Source organism: Ctenocephalides felis, unplaced genomic scaffold (assembly GCF_003426905.1).
Source record: "Ctenocephalides felis isolate EL2017-DRISC unplaced genomic scaffold, ASM342690v1 CF-g0.4_SCAFFOLD_01700, whole genome shotgun sequence".
Taxonomy (NCBI): domain Eukaryota; kingdom Metazoa; phylum Arthropoda; class Insecta; order Siphonaptera; family Pulicidae; genus Ctenocephalides; species Ctenocephalides felis.
In genome coordinates this window covers 1-23,520 of record NW_020537854.1, presented here as the reverse complement: position 1 = coordinate 23,520, position 23,520 = coordinate 1, and the positions used below count along the sequence as shown (strand labels likewise).

The 23,520-nt window shown below is 29.0% G+C and overlaps 1 protein-coding gene across 1 annotated transcript; it reads left to right on the top strand.

Moving 5' to 3' along the window:
* Window positions 1-2,413: 2,413 nt before the first annotated feature.
* Window positions 2,414-23,394, top strand: LOC113374305 (myosin light chain kinase, smooth muscle-like; the record flags this gene model as incomplete). The annotated part of the gene is made up of 5 exons (XM_026614420.1): window positions 2,414-2,550; window positions 13,026-13,123; window positions 20,638-20,759; window positions 21,867-22,047; window positions 23,320-23,394. Coding segments are annotated over 5 exons (613 nt in total), but the record flags the coding sequence as incomplete, so codon positions are not given.
* Window positions 23,395-23,520: the final 126 nt, after the last annotated feature.

The window sequence follows — 23,520 nt, the reverse complement described above, 5'->3', positions numbered from 1 at the left end:
CAAATTGCTAGAAATTCACGTACAGTAAATAAAAGAAAATTAGACCAAACAAGTAAGAAATCTGTCAAATACAATTGCAAGACATGCGGAAACTGGTCAAGATCCATTAGTAAAATGCGGTGCTAAATAATAATGATCATTACCACGTATTTTCATTACCATACAATACCTTTATTAACAAGATTGAATATATGAGACACGGAATAGCTGGCTAGAATTACATAGATTCATAGAGTATCGCGGTGCAAAACTCAAAGTTTATTATTTCCCTCCGCCTTGAATGCCACGTCGCCTGTAATGTATTCCGCGGAGCACGAACACGCACTCTAAACTCGGCGTGGCAAACGATCCTCGCATAAATAATGCTTCTAAACAGTGCTATCCAGGATATAGATATAGATAAATTTAATTAAATTCCAACGAATACATACTAATTGGTGATGTTAACTGATTTTATGAGATATTTTATAGTAAATATTATGCGAAAGGCCATGAATAGTGTTACAAATGCAAGGGTGGGGAAAAAAATATGTGCACTTGAAGTCTGGTTATTCTCATTTCGTCTTTAAAGGTTTAGTAAGAGACTTTTATAAAAAAGACTATAATTAACTTGTTATCAAGCGATATGAAAAATGATTGGATTACTAATGAATTTATTAGGAATAAGATGACCATATTTTTTTAAGTGAAAACCGAGACCGCAATTTTTAGTTAAGGTAATTCGGGACGGGAAGGAGTGTCAATTTTTTTAACTCAGAATTGCGTACTTTTAGTAAGAACTATATTATTCAATTATATGTAATACTTTCTTATCTAAGACATTATATTGTATCTTATATTTCACGATCTACATGTTTTTTCGCTTTTCAGGTTTGTATAAAATTCTATACAATTTTTTTTAATTTAGAAAAATTAAAAATTAATAGAAAAATTAGCACATTTATTTATGAATTTAAAACAATCCGAGACACTCCAGCACAAAAGATTTAAATCCGGGATAAATATTGCTTTTAGAAAAACCAGGGACACAAAGTGGTCTGCTTAATTTGGTAAAAAGGTGAAAATCTAAAGTTATATGTGTTTTCTATAAAAAATTTATCTATTTTACAAGAGCACATAGAAAAGTAGAAACAAAATGTAAATAATTTTCAAAATGAGCAGTTGTTAGAGTGCGGAGTCCCAAAAAATGGGCCTACGATTGCAGCCCTCCTAGTGGAAATGATAAAAAAGGGATATTATTAATCTAGAATCATCTAGATTAAGTTAAAAAATATTTTTTCAGCAAAGTTTCTCAAATTTTTTGAAAATAGTACTACAAATTGAAATTTGGGTATGAAGCTAGTATATGTCAGAGAGAAGTTTAGTATGAAATTTCAAGTGAATTGGTTTAGTAGAAGACTAGAAATCGTGAGCATCGAATTGAAGTCTTTTTTAATTAAAAAAAATTGAAATTTGGATATGAGGCTAGTATATGCCAGAAAGGTGATTGGATCAATTTTTTACCACTTTTTTTTAGTATCTTAAATTTTTTGAATATATATATTACAAATTGAAATTTGGGTATGAGGCTAGTGTATGACAGAGAGAAGTTCAGAAAGAAATTTCAAGTAAATTGGTTTAGTAGAAGTCTAGGAATCGTGAGCATCAAATTGAAGTCTTTTTCAATTTTCAGTTTTGAGAGAAACGCGTTTTAAGTTTCGCAAAGCAGAGGGAAGAGACAAGTATTACCATGATCAAATAGCTATATCTCTGAGAATAGTTTAAATTTTGAAAACTCTTCTATATTATTCTTAAATAGTTAAACTTTAGAAATAGAAAACAAAAGAAAAACTTTTTTTGTATTTCTACACGAGAATACCCCCTTAAAGTAGTACGGAGAGCATACAACAAACAAAATATATTAAGCTTACAGTTAAATAAACAGTTATCATGAAGAAAGAATACATATAATCGACCAAAATTTCACCAAATATTTCCATTATATTTTCTAAAATTTTGTTATCCAATGGCTTAGAACTAATCAGCAGGAATATGTATACATACACACATTCAGATATATGTATATCTATATATAAATGTACCTATATATCTACTAGGTACATACATATTCCAGAATAAGCGCGTTGAACTTTACACGTAGCGTTTAATTAATAAAGATTCAATTAATCATCGCGATGTATAGTAAAGCGTCGCACACTGTTTCGTTGCTTCTACACCAAAATTTCATATGTAGATGTAAGACCTGCATATGCATAAATATGGATTTGTATGATGCATGACCTTATTCTAACAAATATTATTATATATACAGACCCCCAATACACCAGCGAATAGATGCTAGTTAAAAATTTATTGTCGCGAGAACATGGAATTCAATTCGTAGTAGAGTTATTGATTGATTAATTGGTTGAAGGATTGGCAGGGATGAAGGAGTAGTTAAAGTTTTAGGAATTGATCGAGTATTAGTTATTGAAAATTTAGTATCAGGTTTGAGAAAGAAAGTATTGAATCATCCATCAAGTATAAAATCACTAAAACATCTAGATATAGGTACGTTATGTAGTAAGTTTGTACCTGAATCTGGTTGATCAACAAGAGATTTACTATTCTTGATCTTCTGAAATCGTGGCTATGCTTTGGTTCTATGTTCTAAAGACTTATTATTGAAGTAATAAAAAAAAGAAGTAAGAGATATCACAAAAAGTTACCAGGTCACCAAAACAAGAGCTCAGATTTAGAACACAAGAAATTTGAATATTGAAAGATAGTCTTTTGATTTTTGAAGAATTAGAAATTTTTGGAAGCATGTTTTTTTTTGAAAATTTGGATAACATTGAAATTTCTTGAAAGTTTTGAATACCCACTCATATCAGTTGATTCAAATTACAATATAATTGTTTTGCGACTGTCAAATGACATGTTTTTTTAGACCTGCCTTTGCAAAAACTTGCCACATTTTTCATTGCATCAATACAAGAGAAATGTTTTGTGAATCATTGAAATCGAATGCTCCGTTCTCTAGATTTCTATTTTCTGCACTCTTTGCACCGTATCTCCGAAACGGCTGGACCCACTTTTGCCAAAAACTAATCAGCACGTCTCCTTATCAATAGGAATTGAATGTTTTCTGAATAATTCAAATTGGATGAGCGATGCTTCTGAAAACGTCGACGAGAAATTTTATCAATACGTACATCAATTTTTTCTAAGGTATACCAAAATGTTCAGAATCCTCTGATACGTGAAGATATGCAAAAATTTTCATTTTCCATTTTTGGACGATTACATTAACTTACCCTACGGGAAGTTAATCATATATTAAAAGGATAATTTATAATCATATCTGCATGTATGTGAATGGAATATATATGGGATTAGTGACAACTTATATGGCACACAATGTCCAAAATCCGCGTCCATATCGTTAGTGCGTTCATGTGCATCTAAAGCTGCAAAATAATTCAATGAACCATGTAATTCAGATCAAAATGCATGCACTATATCAATCAAGCTAATTAAATTTTAATTTGCGAAATGAACAGCTTCATGATTTATGGCGCGGGCTCGGTCGCATATTACACAGAAGCATATTATCAATTATATTAAACTATATACATGTACAAACCGCTTACACAGGAGAAAGTTTATATAGCTACCCATTGTAATTATATTAATAATTCTTGTAATTAACCAGTTTTCCGAACTTTTGCTGTCGGCGGTTGCACACACATTATACAACAAATAACTGTACGTTTGAATGCCAGGATTTAATATAGAGCGCAGTGCAAAGTTTGGAATTATGTTTATTTGTTTGACACCATAGATTATTATGAGATTTTGCGGAATTACATGATAATTAATTAATTAATTCTAAAAAGTATGAGATTTTAACGCTAACAAGGCTACTACGCAGCGATGCAAGTAAAACAAAATTATGAATTTATAATTAATTAATGTTTAACTAACTTTGTCTAAAATTTAGAACTAGGTCTAAAATTGAGAACCATGTGTAAAGTTCAGAACCATGTCTAAAATTTAGACACATGTCCAAAATTTAGAACTGTGTCTAAAATTTAGGACACTGTCTTGAAATTAGGACTATGTTCAACATTTAGAACCATGTCTATAATTTCTCTAAGTGGGTCTCAAATTTAGAACTGTGTCTAAAATTAAGGACCACGTCTAAAATTTAGAACTGCATATGTTGAAAATTTAGAACTATGTCTTGGCGATGACAAAGAGCATAGTCTCGAAATGTTTATAACTATAACATGATATTTTTATTTCCATATAATTGCAATCTGCCTGGTAAGGCATTCAGTAGTAATTTTGGTGACAAATGTGTAAACATAGGATTTTTAAATGCAACCCAGTGGTAGTCATTTTAGGTTTGAAAATAGATGAGATAAAATTACAGAACAATAATAATAACTTCACATTATATGTTATTTACTAAATCTAAAAAGTTAGTTTTTTTTGAGTTTGGCGAGTTGGTTCGGATGATCTTCAAATCTGTTTTTTTTACTTAGATGCATGTCTTTAGACTTTTTTTGGTACAGTTAAAACATATTGAAGTCCTGGTTCATCAGACAATTTGGGAATTTTGGGAGCCTCTAGTATTTTTTATTGATTTTATTTTGTGACCTTTGCATAATGTTTATATTGGTTTGGATAGACTATAACATCATTTAAACTCAAAAACAGTGCAAAAAATTTATATATCTTATATATAAAAATGAATCGCAAAATGTGTTGGTAAGCGCATAACTCAACAATGCCTGGACCAATTTGGCCAATTATTTTTTTAAAATGTTCGTTGAAGTCCAAGGATGGTTCTTACGGCGAAAAATCGAATAATTGCCGGAAACCCCCTAAAAACAGCCCTTTTCTTTTCCTCATAATCACGTTTTCTAACTAAAACGTAGAATCAATTTGAGCTTTATTGCTATTATATAAAGTTCATATTAAATTGCAAGCATTCACTGTATACTTCTCCTAAATGATTATTCGAATTTTGATAAATCTTTCTGGAGTTTGTTAAGGAAATTCTCTAGGATGTATGTGATTATAAAGTACTGGGATGTATGTGCAATATTGTAGAAATAATAGCATCTTTACTAATCTTTTCGCATTTGTAAAAATTTCAACAACAAATGGGAAAGTGAAGATGAATACATACAATTCGGCCCTCACGATATCGATTAGGAAAAGTTTAAGATGCAATTTTGGATATCTTAAATAATAAAAAATTAAATTAATTTAATCCAACGTGAAATACCAGTGTTATGTTATGTTTATGGTTATGTTATACTGTTTAAAAGACTTCAATTTCCAATATAGTGTGGGAATTGAGTCTCATCATTTTATTTAACATCGCTACATTTAACATCGCTCATATTATAAATGTATATGGATTTTGGCGTGAAGAGTAATTTAAAAAACAAAAATTATTGTATTTAGGTAAACGGTAAATATTAGTATATTATATTGAAAAAATGTAGACATGGGTACAGGACAACGTCTGTCGGGTCATCTAGTATATATATATATATATATATATATATATATATATATATATGTATCTAGTTATAATCTTGTGTAAGTTCGTTAAATTGGATATAACTACGTACATTCTTTTACATTACCTTCGTTATTATCCGTCGGGCAGCTCACAACGATTTTGTAACGGATAACACGGACTCATTTTTTCGCTTCTACAGTTTTTTTTAATATCATGTGTTGTGCGGTTTAATATAGCCGAACGCTGTGCCCTTAATGATATTACATATTAAAATCCTTCTGCTGCAATATCATGCAGGATACGCTCTGTTGTATATATTTTTAACAATATCGGGTCAAACATTACGCTTGAATTTTTTTAATGAAGTAAATGATGTCCGGGGGTAAAGGATACATTTTTGTAAATGAAAAATTACCACAATTTAGAAATACTCATAGTAAATAATGTGCATGGACACGTACATATTTGCTGTATGTAAGTTGAAAAATTTGAAAATTAAAAAAAAATGTTAAGTATAACTTAGCGACAAATGAATTAAACATGAAAATTTGTGTCCTTTTTTATTGAAAATTCGACGCTCTGCAAAATTTTTGAAAATTTTTTCATGCAAATCTTTGAATAAATTGCGCTCTATCTAATAGACCATATTAAGAGCTAAAACTTTCAGAGAATTGTTTTTTATTAATTTGGAACCATTTGAGCTCTTGGAAGCAAGAAAATTCGAAAATGTATATATAATAAGGACCACCCATAATATATAGAGATATGAGTATATTTCATATTTATCTGTGCAAGTTTTGTCTGAAAATGGCACTATAATAAAATATGAATTAGAAAGAGATTAGCGTTTCGCCCAGTTTATGTTTCGACACTTTTTAAAACTTTGATTTTAAAAACTCTACTATTGAAAAACTTGTATAATGGAAAAAGCATTATTATGTATTATAGTATACACCGTAGTCGCATTTATGAACCATTAATAATAAGATAGTCTCTAAAGAATAATTTTTCAAAAAACACAAAAACTGCGGTAAATTCAATCATGTATATGACCAAAGTTGATATTAGACAAAATATATTAAATGTAAATGTTCTGCTATAAATTGCAAAATTTTATTATGACAAATGAATCAATTGATTTCATATGTAGGTATTCATATACACATATGAATGCTTTTATTTGTGTATGTAATTCTATGCAACTAATGAGTTTATATTTACCCAAATATTCGTTATTGTCGTTTATTGTAATGAAATGATCAAATACACATTATTTACATATTATTTGTGTCCCATACAAAAAAACTCACGTAGAGAATGGTAATGAAGTCTTTTCCAGTGATTTATTACGTCAAGTGTGGTGACACGCACGCACCGAATTACATATAAATGTCACTAACTGAAAATGAAGGTGTATTCAGGGATAAATATGATAAAATATAAGAATTTAAATTTGAGAAATTACAATATATTATTATGTACTCACCAGAGCAATATTAATAAATAAACTAATATTGACCTTGAAAAACTGAACTTTTATAAGGCTCATCTTCAAGACAATACATCAACTAATTATAATTGTAGAAATTTATAAAATCTTTATTAGTTCCATACGCTTTGAAATATTATATAATATCATATTCAGTGGAATACAAATTGTAAGATAAAAGAAACTAACTAAAATGTGTGGCAGAATCAACTGTAAGGATTGTAACGCTACTTACGTTGGTGAAACAGGTCAACATCTACTATATTTATCTATGTATTATCATATGCCACATATATAGGTAACATAATAAGTATATATTCCTCCTATCCTAATGGAATAGAGAAACCTTCGACTATATATATCAAAAATATATTTAGCGAAACGTCACTGACATTTTCGTTGGCGGCAAAGATCGTTATATAAAAATATGAAATAACGCGACGTGGGGTCCGAAAACATAGGTAAATTCCGTGACCCGGTACCATTACGGAGTTTTACGGACAATTTATTTTACTTTCACTAATTTGTTACGACGGTCAACAGACCGTAGACACTCCCAAAAAACTACCCGGGGTAAATCATATTCGGAGCTGGCTTGAAATAAAAGAATACACGGTTTGTTATATATAATTTGATTTTATTATCTGTTGCATTTTGAGAATAATTTTGCATCGATAATAAATAATAATAAATGGCAATCTGCCCGAAGTCAGGTCCATGGTGTGAGAGCCACCACAAATAATTTATATCGATATGTCTTACTATTTGTGCATTAATGAAAATAATACTTGTGTATGAGATTTTAGTTCAAAGCGTAAGATTCCAAATTTCTTTCTGTCGTGAACCCCGATTTTTTTTCCCTGACATTGTCATGAACTCCTTAGGGTTCTTGTGGACCACTTTGGAAATCAAACTTGGCTATTATCGCAATCTAATTTATAGGTGAATCATATCCGAAGCTCGATTGCAATAAAAGTCTCCACGATTCCATTGTTTATAATTTATTAAAAATCATTTAATAATTTTCTGTCCTATGTTCACATCTATATGTATTATTATTTGTAGATTCATTACTTTTTGAATATTATAAAATATATATTTGGTACAAATATATGAGATATTTTCGTTTGAAGCGTAACTCTGGTGACTGCCACTCTCTAATTAGAGAGTTTCACCCGAGTGGAAATGACGCTGTTGCGAATCAACACCCCCAATTAACAAGTTGGAAACGCATATGAATGTATACAGATATATATATATATATATATATATATATATATATGCTGTGTACAATAATTTATATAATAGGCCTTGCTAAAATATATCATTATGGTAATATAATTGATATTTATATATACACATATTTAGGTGTGTATATACATTAGGGTGGTCCTTAATATGGATGTTTTTGAATTCTTTGCTCCCAGGGGCTCATGGTTTCAAATTGATAAAAAAAATCTCTGAAAGGTTTAGTTTTAGCATATTAACTTTAAGTAAGCTAAAGTTACCTGGTTCTTCTTTCTAAGTAAATACTTATTTGATAAAATATATCAATTTTTTGTCGTATTTTTTTATTTATAATCAAAATAAGCACATACAATGTTATTCTCAAAATTTTGATTCACTTGTCGCTAAGTTAGAAAATTCTAAAAACTAAATGAAAATTTATCCATGCTATTTTTATAAGAATCTTTGGTTGGAATGCACACTATCTTAAAATTAATATTAATACTTAAAACTTTAAGAGATTTTTTTTATCAATTTGGAGGAATTTGAGCTCCTAGGAGCAAAAAAATTCGAAAATATCCATATTAAGGACCACCCTTATACATGAATGTATATACATGTATGTAGGGTGTTCCATGATGTAACAGTTTAATACGGTGGCCTGAGGTTGCGAGGTCGAGTCCCCGCTTCGGACAACCTGATATCGTGCAGTAGCGATGTTCATTTTTACTTGAAAATATAGATCAAAAATACGTTATTAGCCCATTTTGTGCACTGTGGTGTGAAATTTCAATGGGAAATTTCTCATACTGTACTTTCCTGATTCGTGTTAGAATTTAACTCAGCTCACGGTTTTGACCTAAGGCTGTACTACCCATTATACATGTGTACATATACATTTATATTATTTAATTGATGGTATTTTAAATTTGCAAAGCACATTATGAATAAATTTTAAATAACGTATTTTAATTTTTTGTTAAGCTTGTTGTATATCTGACATTCTAAAGTCGCATTTTGTCTTGATGTAAGTTGCAAAAACTTCCATACATATGCTACTACTAGAATAGAACTTAATCAATGAATTTTTTTTTTTTTAAATTATTACAGAATTTTAGACTTATTTAGATTTTTTTAAATTCTGACAGACACTTTTCGTAGGCCTATAACATTTTATGGTGTTCGTTCAGATCATGAGCTCTTTTATCATACATAAATTCATCAACAACTGATATTTTTTTCTTGATTTTTCAAAATCGGTTTTTAATTTTTGGCTAAAACGTGGACGACATATTTTGCACTTTTCAGTTAGTTAAAAAGAATTAGCTTGGTCGCGTGTTCTTATCAAGCTTAATTAAATGGCTTTTTAAATTTTTAAAATCATTGCAATTTTTTGAAAAGACATCGACGAAAGCTCAAATTTTTACTCACATATGCATATACATCAACAAACGATTTAGCTTGACTACAAACTTCTAGGGAACATAAAATTTCTTCAGATAACTGATAATCCAATTTTAAATTATAGTTTTTGTCTCAGATTAATTTATGAGTCATTGTTCAATAAGGAGAAAGACCTTACATTTTATGAAGCTGTCTGTGTTTTGTGATCCTGAAAAAACAGTGTAATTTTGTAACCTTTTATATTAATAATCAATCCTTTATCATAAAACTCTGAATATTATAAAAGTAGAGCTTTTGTGCTTTTGTTGTATTTAATAGTTCTATTTATACCCCTCTAAGCTCTCTGTATTTACTCTGGTATAACGAGATGAATGGAAATACGCAAAGATGCAAACAAAAAGACAAGCGCTCTCTGCCAAGACAAACTTAAATGTGCACTGGAATAAAGACGGCTTACAGATAACAAATTCCATTCGTTGAAAAGGTTATGTGTTTTTTTTAATAGAGGATACAGTTTCCGTATACACAGCACTCTAAGGTTCGATTAAATTATGAACTTAGTCGATTTGAGTCATAGACTAAAAAAAACTTTGTTGAAACTACGAGATTTTATAAGAAAAAGTTGCAATAGTTGGTTGCTTAGAATATGTATTATTGTGCTTCACTGCTATAATTTAAAAATAATTCAAACGTTCAATTTCAAGTTTTGGTTATTCTGTTGTCTGAAAGATTACACGAGCAGAGAAATAGATCAAGTACGCTTGAATATTTTGGTAATTCAACAGTTTAATACTTGAACTAAAACTACAAACTAAATATTATATATATATATATATATATATATATATATACTTATCTAAGTTATTTTTTTATCCATTCATATATTTTTCACTCGACTGTTTACACTGCAATGTCTATAATTATCTAAAGTAATGTTTCGATCAGTTACAAGGAAAGGGGTGAATTCATATTTTATGCAAAGTCAATACTGTAATAAGTTTGCCTCGTTCTATTTATGTTTGTCTGAATATATACCGTTGAAAAGTTTTCAATAAACAACTAGCTAATTATCGACTATATAGTTAAATATTTATTGGGTAAGCCCGGATGTGTATAACTTTGTTTGCCGTCCTTTCAGTTTGCTTTTGGCTTATTTGCTTAACAAAAGTTTTTCTGCGAGATACATTAATAAGCATCAATTTTGTCGTTAGTTTTCTACAATTTTTTAATTTTGTTTTAGTATAAGTTAGTTGTATAAACTTTGTAGTTTGTTAGTGAAAATTTACTTAAAATGGTATATAGAAATTCCTTGTACATAAAATAAAAATATTCGACACAAGGTATATCAGATTATATCAATGTTGATTAATATTTTCACTTTGTTTCGACGCTTAATAAGTGTCGTCAATCAGTAAATCAATTGTTTGCGAATTTAGTACATTTTTGCAATTTATACCATGAATCCTACTTTTCTTAGTTATCTCATTATTTATCATTATCATTTTTTGCATTTTATTGTGCTCATCAGTACTATAGCTGTTGGCCTAATTTGACTTACAGGTGGTAACCAAAACAATTGTCTCATCTCTAGTCTAGTCATTATAGAAAGTTTACTTCGAAATTCGTGCTACCCAGCTGTAAGTCTGTAAATACTTGTATATTGACATTTAAAAGTTGTCTCAAAACCTACATATGATAAGGTTTGTGTACGTACCATATGAAGGTTTGTAAGGGTGCACGTATCATATGTAGGTTTTCAGACAACTTTTATTTTATTTATATACAAGTATTTACAGACTTACAGCTGGATATCTCGAAATCCGAGATTTTTACCTACTTTAAGCTTAAATGACTGGACAACTCTGTGTGGTAAATTGTTCTATTGCATATGTAATATTGCATTTTGTTGATGCCGGATGAGCATTGATGCAATGCCGGATGAGAGCTATTTTTACTTGAAATTGTATTGCTATCTGAATTTCCAAGTTCCAAAACGTATGTCATTACTGCTTGACATCAGGCTCCTCAAAGCAGGTTCGAACACGGAATCTATGATTCTGGTCTAGCCGTTCTAGTCACTTACTCACGAGTGAACTCTTGTTTATCATAAATTTTTCCAAATACAAACTGGCCATCCGTTTCTCTTATCAAAAACACGGCAATAAAATATATATCAAAAAACATCATAACAAATCTACCGTGTTATATCCACCAATCTACAACATTTATGATCCTAACGACCCACCTCGTTTATGACATTTCGCCATGTTATTCTATTTTATTTATTTACGACCTCCACTATCGCCACGCTCATTTGATTTTAATTTTCTTGAAATCTGTGGAAAACGATCTCGTAATTTGATATCGAAATTTTATTCCGTTCATTTTACACGTGTACGGATAACATATTATCAAAACATGCAGGACTACGCATTGTGTAAGGTGAAATTTACATATCACTATTTATGGTTTCGAGGCAAAGTTTTGTTAGCGTGCACAGGGATTCGAACCAAAGTCGTATATCATGCGCTAGTTTGAGACAGGTAAGGGAAGGGGCACAGGTAAGGGATAAGGGACAGGTGGGGTTGAAATTCTTATTAGGTATAAAAGGATTACTGAAAATTTGCCATTAGTAAATGAGGAAAAGTGGTAATATTTTATTGATAACAATATTTTTTTACAACATATTACAACAGCGATCAAAGCTACTTCTTCTATAAGAATTTCCTTTATAAAATTCATCTGCTCATTCTAAATTCAATACTAAGGGATCGTTCAAGTATTACGTAAGCAGATTTATTACAATTATTTACCCCTCATCCCCCTGTCAGCAAAAGTAAGCAAAGCTCTTACCCCCTACCCCCATGCTTACGTAAACATTTTGCAATTAATGTAAAAAAATATATCTATAAAATATATCTATAAATCGTAGATATAATTATATATCTTATAGTCTTGTAATTCCTTATTATTTTTTTCTAACTTTATATTTTTGAGTTACAAAGGCATAATAAGGCATACTATTATTAATATAATTTTATTTTTTTACTAGCAGTCGGTACTAACCTCTACAGGTTTTTGGTAAATCTAGTACCTAACTATTAGAAGTCAACCCAGCAGATATTTTTCCTCTATTTGTGGAGATTTTTTATTTTAGTGTGGTTAACACTTTCTAAAATGTACAAAGACAGGTAACAACTTTACTAATAACTATTGAGGTCACAGAAATCTTGAAGTGAATTTTTACTGAATGGAATCTACAATTTCATCTGAAACTTATTGATTTTAGTTAAACTTGTATGATTTTGAATTATTGTCATCCAACTCATTTATGTATTTTTTATATATTTAAAGATGTATATATGTAATCTTTTTTTATTCCAGCCCCACCAGAAATTACAGTAGATAGATCATGGGTACATGCTGGTGAAGGACATGAAGCTCAATTATCCTGTACCGTCCATGGAGAAACTAATCCAGAGGTATGTGTCTATTTTTTTTAATTTCCATCTTCTAATAATCATAAGATATGTACTAGGTTTCTTATTACTTATTAATATTAATTGGATAAACTTCAATTTATACATTTTGCTTAACGCGAGTGTTTTTTGCTGACCGTTGTTATATTTTTTTCTCTATTAAATGTTTCTGCGTGTTGTTAAAACTTGTGTTAAACTAACATTTAGTTCTCCAGACGTACAAAAAACGTTTTACTTTAAATTTTCTAAATGAAATATGACCTTTGTAATTTCGTTGTAAATATAATTTACGAGTCCTCGCACCGAGTTATAGTGGCGCATTTGTCTTACATGTAGCCGCTTTTGCAATTAATAATCTCATGGGAATAAATTCATTATGCTTAATTATAACGTTCATTAAAACACATATATACATATTTAGATATATATGTATGTAATATATACATATATATTCATATTAGTACAAAATAAACAGCAGTAAACATACAGTTGCCAATTAATATTACAATTGTAGCTAGAGGACGTGATATCGGTATACCGAAAAACCGGTATGCTGTCTAAATTTTTGGCATTATTAATACCGAAATTAATTTTGAAAATACCACTATTTTCGATATGGAAATATAAGAGATAGTTGATACATTAAAATTTTAAATCTCATAGCTTAAAACAGATGTCCCTTTAGGTCAAAATATTATTTCGACTCGTCTCTGAATATTAATTGCTTTTGCAAGAGTTTTAAATTGTTTCTCAATATATAGCACAAGACTCATATTTACCACTGGATATAGTTTTTATTAATTTATAATTAAATATATTTGTTTTATTATTTAGTTACGTATTTCCTAGTTTTCCTAGTTGAAATATGTGTGAAAAATCACACGATCTAGCTATGAGATAATTTATTCCAATTTTCTTCTTAAATATTATCATTTGTTGAATCTGTACTTTTCACAAAATTAATATTTTCCTCGTCGCACCTAAATATAATAAGCTTTTCTTATTCAACCGTACATTGAATTCCATTTTCATTTACCTGTTTCCATTATACTTTTTATTTGTGATTTTCCACTTGAATATTCTGTATTCTAATAAATCACGTTGGAGCCAAAAAAAATAGAATTACGTTGAATACACTTGACTCGGTTCTAATGGATTTTTTTAATTTTCGTTATCAACGGGGACGATGGATAGCGACCTCAAATTGCCTTCTTTAGATTTTTTTAGATAATAACTTGATTTATCTATTTTCTTTATTGGCTTATTTTCCGCATTTTCTAATCTCGGCAGCTAAAATGTTGCTTTTCTTAACGGCTTAACGCACATTAAACTGATAAGGTAATCGAAATAATATTGTTCTATTTGAAAATGGGAAAGATTTATTGAGAAAAATATAAATGCTGGGTAATTAAATTAAATGTTGCCGTTATAGATATCTTTCTTAAATGTATCGTCATTTTTATATTCTTTTGTAAAGCCCTAACTATACTTTTTTGCGAAAATTTCTTTTTCTTATCTAATCTTCTTAATATATTCCTAATGGCAAATAACTGCAATTGTTGTGATTTTGTTATCTAACTTAAATTTCAGTTATTGTTTGCAATTGATTACTTCTCGTTTTTTAATTTTCCAAAAAAGCTTGTTTTTACCAGAAAATCTGACTCGATATCTATATATTATTTAGACTAATTTCATATTTCAAGTAATTTTAAATTGTTTGACACCAAAATGGCAAAAAGTGCGTGTTCATGTGAGTAAAATTTAGATTTTTTTTAAAAAAATGACACTGATTTTTTAAATTTAAAAGCTACTTTTTGAAGCTTAATACTAATTGAAAAAAAATTATCAACATTATAATAAAATCTAGAACCGATTTTATTAAATTCAAAAACTTCAAAGATACCAAATTACCAGGAAATCGTGCTTATTAGTTTTTTTTATAAAGAGCAGCCGGGTCGTTTCTTTGTATTAATTGTTAAAAAAAATATATAGACAGTTTTAATACAACCACAGAATTGATAATATTATCGAGCATCCTAAAATATTATAGGCTTATGAAAAGTGATTTAATATCAAAAATTACAAATTAAAGTTTAGAATATTGGTGTGCGCTTTCAGAACATACAGCATGTATATTTTGTTCTGTGCTAGATATTGATTACCGTTGACATACACGCTTATATTTAGATAAAATACATTTTTGAACACAAAGTAGAATGAAATATGGTAAATAATATAAATTTAAATAATACAATCAAAGGTTTTCATGGCGTAACGGTTAAAAGCATTGCCTTGTGTGGACGTTATCATTAGTTTGAACCTTGATAACCTGATATCATGCAGTAGTGATATCAAGTTTTACTTGAAAATATAGTTCAAATTGTGAAATAGCAATGGGAAATCTATCATACTATTGTACATATTACTAATTAATAAAATTAATGATAATATAAAGTTGATATCATGCAGTAGTGATATCAATTTTTACTTTAAAAAATAGATCAAATTGTGAAATAGCAATGGGAAATCTTTCACACTATTCTACATATTACTAATAAATAAATTAATGATAATATAAAGTTTTAAAAATATCTATTATAAATTGTATTGATTAGTTTTTAATGAAAAGCAAAAAAAAATATTACGAAAATAAACAATTGAAAATTTTATTGACATAATTTGAATAGTTGCTAAATCTCAATCCTTATTGATTAAGTCGATTACTTGCTTATACCAGGAAGTTCATGTAACTTACCTTATAATAAGTTACTCCTAATTCTATTTCGGCAGTGTTTACAGCAAATGCCTTGCAATTACTATAATTACATTAACTGTTCTCTCTCTCCTCACGTGTAAGTTTAATATACTTCCATTATGCATTACATAATACGCGATTTAAGTGTTCCAAAACACTTTCCCGTTCATATTGCTCTTGGAAAATTCTCTCAAAGTTTTCGACGCTTGTTTAGTCGGTTTACCTCATCCACTTGTCAGTTTCGCTCAAAGAAGAAAACAAAATATGAGGTCGGAAAATAAGTTCATTATTTGAACATTAGCAGCATTTAGGGAAGGGAAACAAATAATACAAAAATATATTGTTAGAAAACAGAAAAAATATGATTGAAATAGTAATAAAGGATTTTTTGAGTCGTTCAGTTGAGAGTCCATTGGTAAGATAACCAAAAATTTAAAATAAACTGGACTATAAAGTTAATAAAATTACAATATGTTTTTCTATCATATTATTTTTATCGACTAAGTTATACTTATTACATATTGCTTAAATTGCATTAAAAGGTCAGAATCGAGCAATTAATGTCTTTTTGATATATCTTTACAATATCTACAGAAAAAGCTTGAAGAAAATAATCCGAAAATAGATTGTTAGCAAACAAATGATTTTATGAATAAAATAGTTATTTGCTATACTAGATTACCCAAATTGTATTGTTCTACGAAAATTGTTAGGTATGATAAAGTAAAGGTCAAAATGAAGCAAATAAAAGTATAATGATAACTTTAATCACTAGTTCTTTATAGTTTTATGGTCAAAAATAACATTTTAGTGTATATGTATATAATAGTATTTCAGGTAGTTTTTATCCACTGAAGAAGGGTGGGACCGAGAACTTATTTTTTAGCAAAATTATTTTTTAACTGTAGACTGTGATAATAAAAATATTCAATTAAAAATATTGAACTAGTGAGCCAATCTGTTAAAAAATCTCATTATTTTTAACATAGCAACTTTGGTAATCAATAACCTCCAAGGAAGACTATCGTCATAGAATCTTCATAGGTATTACTAATCAGTGGTTTCAAAAACAAAATATTCATGATTATTGAATAATATCATTACAAACTATAATGGTACTAGTTATGGAAATGTTCATTAATTACTACTAATTTTATCTACGTAATAAGCAAAAAAATCGATTGAATATACCTGAGCAACTGCCTATTAGCTTCTCCACTAATTAAGTGTATAGTTATATTTTTGTACTTAAAATCTCTTATTGCATATTTCACGCTGTATAGTTATGAATAATTATTATAAATTAAACTAAAATAAATTTATAGATGCTTCAAAATTCTTATTTTAAATTATTTTTTCTGCTTTTGTAAATGAGTCAATATCATACATAAGATAAATTAATTTTGTGTGTTTTACCTGATTAGCAAATTTTTTAACGAATAGTATGCTAAAACTTGTAATAAAGATAGAGAGTGGAAAATGCATTTAAAATCATTTTGTCTTCACAAAAATTATTTAAAATTATATCCATTACCTAAAAAGTTTGACAGGCTCTGCTTTTAAAGTCTAAATGTTGCCATTTTTGGTCTTGTAATCAGGGGCTGAAAGTGTCTGAGTATTTTTCGCATAATGGACTATTTATCTTGATTACTCATCTCGTTGCCGGAATTATTGAATCTATCGTCGCAGCGCTTCATTCCTTTCCGGCATCCGGCATATCATATCCGGAGGAAAATCGATTCGAATTTCAAATTTTGCACGAGGCGGTTTGTGATCATTGTTGGTTGAATTTTAGAGAAATTGATAGGATAAATCAGTGAAATAAAATAATAAAATATATTTGATAAATTATTTTTTGAAAACAGCTTTCGAATGATTTAACAAGGTGTAAATGGATTTTGCTTTAAAGCAAATTCAAATTTGAAATTAATTGTATTTCTATCATTGGTCACTGGTTATTGTTTATTGTTTTTTTCCTCGAATTTTTAATTACAATATGGAAAGTTCCAGCAATTTTCCTTAGGGCACATGTGAAATTTAGAACCAAGTCTATAATTTAGAACTAAGTTTATAATCTAGAACCAAGTCTAAAATTTAGAACCAAGTCCAAATTTTTTCAAAGACTAATCCATGACATTTTTAACAAAGTCCATGACATTTTTAACAAAGTTGTCGTCGTTTTAATTTTTTCAAATTTCTAAAGACTAATGTCATTGTTAACAAAGTTTTTGTCTACCAAGTCTAATTCCTTGAATTAATACAAAAGTTATCTATTATTTCTTATTTTTACTAAATGTCGGTGTACCATGCGTAAGCGGCACGCTGCATGACGCTTAACCTAGACCTAGGGGTGATTTCAGGTTACTGCGACATTTACTGTACCGAATTGAGATGGGACAAATGAATAACTAATAAACACAAAACTACTAACATTTTTATGGGTATTATTTTATATCTACAAACTATATAATAAGAAAATTAAGATCAATTATTATAATTAACATTATCATGACTAACAATTACGAAACTGCTAAAATTTTTAGTAAAACATTAAATTTATATGCTTCTAAAAAAATCCATAACTCATATATATCATAATCTCACATTATGCTAAATTTAGTATTACTTCTTATACTATACATAAACTTTTTGTAACAATCACTTACGCATATATATACAAAATAAATTACAAATATATATATATTACAAAAAGTTTATGTAGAGTAAAAAAATAATACTATAACTAGTATAATGTAAGATATGATATAGATTTCATTTTAAACATTATAATATGTAAGTGATTATTACAAAATTGAATAATATTAAGAAAACCAATATTTTGCTATTAAAACAATTGATTAAACTTTATAATCATATTTCAATTTTAATATTTAAAATACTAACACTAAATCTTTTATTGTCACATTATTTTCAATTTATTCTAAAGTCTAGAATCAGGTTTAAAGTTTAGAACCAGGTCTAAAGTTTAGAACCAGGTCTAAAGTTTAGAACCAGGTCTAAAGCTTAGAATTAGGTCTAAAGTTTAGATTCAGGTTTAAAGCTTAGAACCAAGTCTAAAATTTATAACCAGGTCTATAATTTAGAACCAGGTTTAAAGTTTAGAACCAGGTCTAAACTTTAGAACTAGGTCTGAAATTTAGAACTAGGTCTAAAATTTCAAACAAGGTCTAAAATTTCAAACAAGGTTTAAAATTTAGAACTAGATCTAAAATTTAGAATTATGTCTAAAATTTAGAACTAGGTCTAAAATTTAGAACCATGTCTAACATTTAGAACTAGGTCTAAAATTTAGAACCAGGCCTGATGTTGAGAACAAGGTCTAAAATTTAGAACCAGGTCTAAAATTAAGAGCCAAGTCTATAATTCAGAACCAGGTCTTAAATTTAGTTTTTCTTGGGGTCTGACAATTTGCCAATGAATTTCACCAAATATGTACTAAACATTAGCAATATATTACTATATAGTTTATAGCAGCAGTATAGTATTTATCGTAATTTGTGCAGTTTAGACATATTAGAACGTGAACTGTTGTGATATTTCACTGTGGCGAATAGTTTCGACCTCTTAGCAAAGTTAGTATCATTGACTTCTGCTCTGGACAGTGTTGTTAGTGGTCCAATACAGAACTTGTGTAATATTATAAACTTATATCCAGTTTGGTTAAGCTTTCATAGATTAAGTTCAGTAATATTTAAAATGGACAGTTCTGTCGATGACAGAATTGGAGCAATTTTTGGAAATTCTTGATTAAATTTGTGGCTGATATATTATGTTGATGTTTGATTTTTGTGAATCAACTAATCAATGGCGGGAAAAACTGAATTTTTCAATCATTTCCCTCTTTATGTATGCTTTCCAGTGACATGTACAGTTTTTTTCGCTTCACTAAAGTTCATTAGCGCTCCGTGGCCGAACCGAATCGAGAAAAATTAGATTTGTTGATTTATTTGTTTGGAAAATGTCATATGTGGGATTATTCAACAGTTCCGTCCGATTCAAAAACGAAGTTTTGTTTTGGTGATTTTTTGCGTGCATTTTCCGTAGAGCTGAGTATGGAAATAATACAGCTGTCAGTATTTATATGGTAGAGTTCAGAGTGAAGGTTTATAAGATTTTTTGGTTTTGTTTTTGTAATATGATAAAAGCAATGTATTCGGGTTTGATGGGTATTGTCACTGCAAATTAGCAATTGTCACGATTATTAGATATCTATTTCTATGACCATCACTTTTTTAAATGTTTCTCGTGAATAACTAGTATTTGAAATACATTCTTTAAGCTGCAGCTCTTTAACTTCTCAGTGAATTTACTGTATAATTTTCAACACCTCAATTTTTTTAAAAAAAAATTAGAAGATATTTCTTGATCAAATTTGGTGGGTCATGCTATATTCGCTAACATTGCACATATTTTTTGCTAAATCGCAATTCACCTACTTTTTGGTTGAAGCTCTCATCTGCTTTAAATGATAAAAAGGAAGTTTTTAGTGAAACTGTCGAAAATTTTATTTCAACAGAAGCTTGTAACTTCTGGAAAAATTTTAGGTATTTGAAATATCTGCAGATCAGAATTATTTCACAATTATATATCTTATCTAGTATCTTTTATAATATATAAAACCTATAAGTTCTAATTATTCTCCTGGATATGTGACCCACATACGTATTAAAGAAATCTACTTATAAATTCTGATCACTTCATTTATTTTATACGTTCAATGGTTCTATTTTTGCCTTTGCAGATAACTTGGTATCAAGACTCGTTTCCCATTCAGCAATCCGATAGAAAATTAATGGATTTCCGCGGAGAGAAACATTCTTTGATTATAAAAAATGTTCAAGTCGGAGACTTCGGTAATTACAGGTGAGTTTTTGTTCGTAAAAATACTCTCAATGATGTACATCTATATTAAAGAAATTTTATTATATATATATATATATATATATATATATATATATATATGTATATATATATTATATTTGTATGTGTATAAATATACAAGCCTGAAAGTTTCTTCAAAGTTTTAACAAGAAACTTTATCTTTTTAAACTTTAGTTACAATGGGGTTCTACTGATATAGTGTTCAACCTGATATGTTTCTCATCTTGTATATTTTATGGTTAAAAATAATTCAGATAATATTCAGATTTATATGAATATTAATATAATTTTTGCAGTACTAACATGTATTAATAATTTTATCACAAGTACACTATTCTATGGATTTTGTTATTTGTAGTCATTGGCAATTTAGTGATAAAATCTTTTGTGATCGTGATCAGTTTCTAGAATTGCATTAATAATTAAAGTCTTTTATTTTTATTAAATGGCTCAAGAGTATGTATATATGTTAAGTATAGTTTTTATCAAATTAATTTAAATTAGTGCCTTATTAGGGCTTTTCGTGATCTCCTGTACAATTTTATTTGCATTTATTAATCATAATAATTTATTGTTACCTCATAAAAATTTAGTATAAAATATCTATGAATATTTATTAAATTATATGCTTTACAATCATTCTCGTTAAACATAAAAATTTTGAGGGTTTCAATCATGAATTCATATATATTTATATTGTGTATCAAGTTTTTCTTCCATCTATAAACAATATTATAGCAAAATAAAATGTGGATATAAAATCGATCACAAAATTCTTGTATTTTGGTAATAATAGTCAATTTTATTACTCAAAGCATCCATTAAATATATCTGCAATCTATTCTGTAAAGCTTTGTAACTAACGATGCAATTTATCTTGTTCGAAGAGCGAAGATAAAAGCTTCAACTTGAAAACGCCTAGAATGCACTTAGATAAATTTAAAACACATAGTAATAAAAATTATAAGGGTGGTGCTTAATATGGACATTTTCGAATTTCCTTGCTCCCAAGGGCTCAAATGGTTCCAAATTGATAAACAATTCTCTCAAAGTTTTAGCTGATTATTTGATTATCTATTTCCCTTTCAGTTGCATAGCCGACAATTCTCTAGGAAGAGCGAAAAAGTACATAGAATTATCCGGAAAACCTGGTCCGGCTAATTTTCTTTCTCCGGTTTATGGCCGCTCCAGAGACTCTTACAATTTAACATGGGCCGTACAAAGTTGGCCACCCCTGGAAGAAGTTCGACTTATGTACAGAAAATTGATGGTAAGTGATAATTATAATAATTATACATAATGGTAATACTTTGTCCATACCAATTTTTGGCCATAAATTTTATGAAAACAATTATTTAGAATACAGTATTTATTATAAATTTAATGTCATCCAAATATGTGCTATGTCCCGATTCATCTCACGTCTGAATATCACCTAAAAACCTATTATCTCCAAAAAATTAGTTTCGCCCTGAAAATCAATACCTACAAAACATATGATTTTTCCGTATAGTCCTTAATACATTAATACATCCCCTGTCTATTAATGTTTCATTACTTTTCGCGCATTATTCGGAATAAGCGATTTTCGGAGTTCATCCAATTATCTGGCGGTTTCATTAATAAAAGTACAAAGATGATAAAACCCTCCCAAAGGCAGATGATGGATATACGATATTTCTGTTCAAACTAATTCTGAGCTTTTCCTTTATTCCGGGGTAGAGGAATTGCAAATGTGGTAATGGTAAATGATATTTAGGGCCGATATGGGAAATATCGATCAATTGCTAAAATCTATCATGGGGTCCAGGATTTTAGACTTTCTGATACACTTCTGAAGTTGGTGATATAATTCGTGGATGCACATTTACTGCAAGGTCACACTCATTCTACTTGTTTATCTATGGTCACACTTATTTTGGTAAAATGTTAGTAAAATTGTAATATCTATTTTGGTCACCTATTTTATCTTACATGACAATATGGAGGTACAGTAAGCAGTTCAAAAATAATAGGCACTGAAGTGGTTTCACTTATAAATAAAATATTCCAAAAGTCGAACCAATGCCATTTTATTATTTGTGATATTTGGAGGTTAGTTTTAAACCATTGACTTGTGTGAAAATAGAATAGATGCACCGAAAACCAAATCTTCAACATCATACTATTCTTTTGCACAAAGTTATGTGACTAAGGGAGTCTGATTGCCACATAGCTACTCAACCGAAAATAGGCCCAGTGCTTATTTGAAAATATGATAAACGTGCCATGTATTAGGTTTAAAATTATCCAGAATGGCATGACAAACACTTAATATTCACCTAGATCCGTGATTTCCAGAAATGGTTCATGTAGACTCCCAAGAGTCCATAGCAACTTTCAAGGGGTTCATAGCAATTTCAGAGTCCACTTCAGTCGAACAAAATCTAGGAATCCTCAAATAATAAAAATGGAGGTCCATAGTATGGATCACAACTAACCATATTAAAATTTAATTCCTCTAGATTCGAGATAATTATTTTCCTGATTATTTTTCCCCTAGGCCGCAAGTTTGGCTTCCTGCTCACCAAGTTCTAATTTCTTATACCATTATACGAGTCCTACTACATCATATAAGGTTTGCGACGAGGCGATGAGAGATATATATGAAATATAAATATGTTAGCATTATTTACTTCCTGTACGTGATATAAATTGGGGAAATATACGTGAACTTTTATTTGTTTACTAAACCAGTAGTACC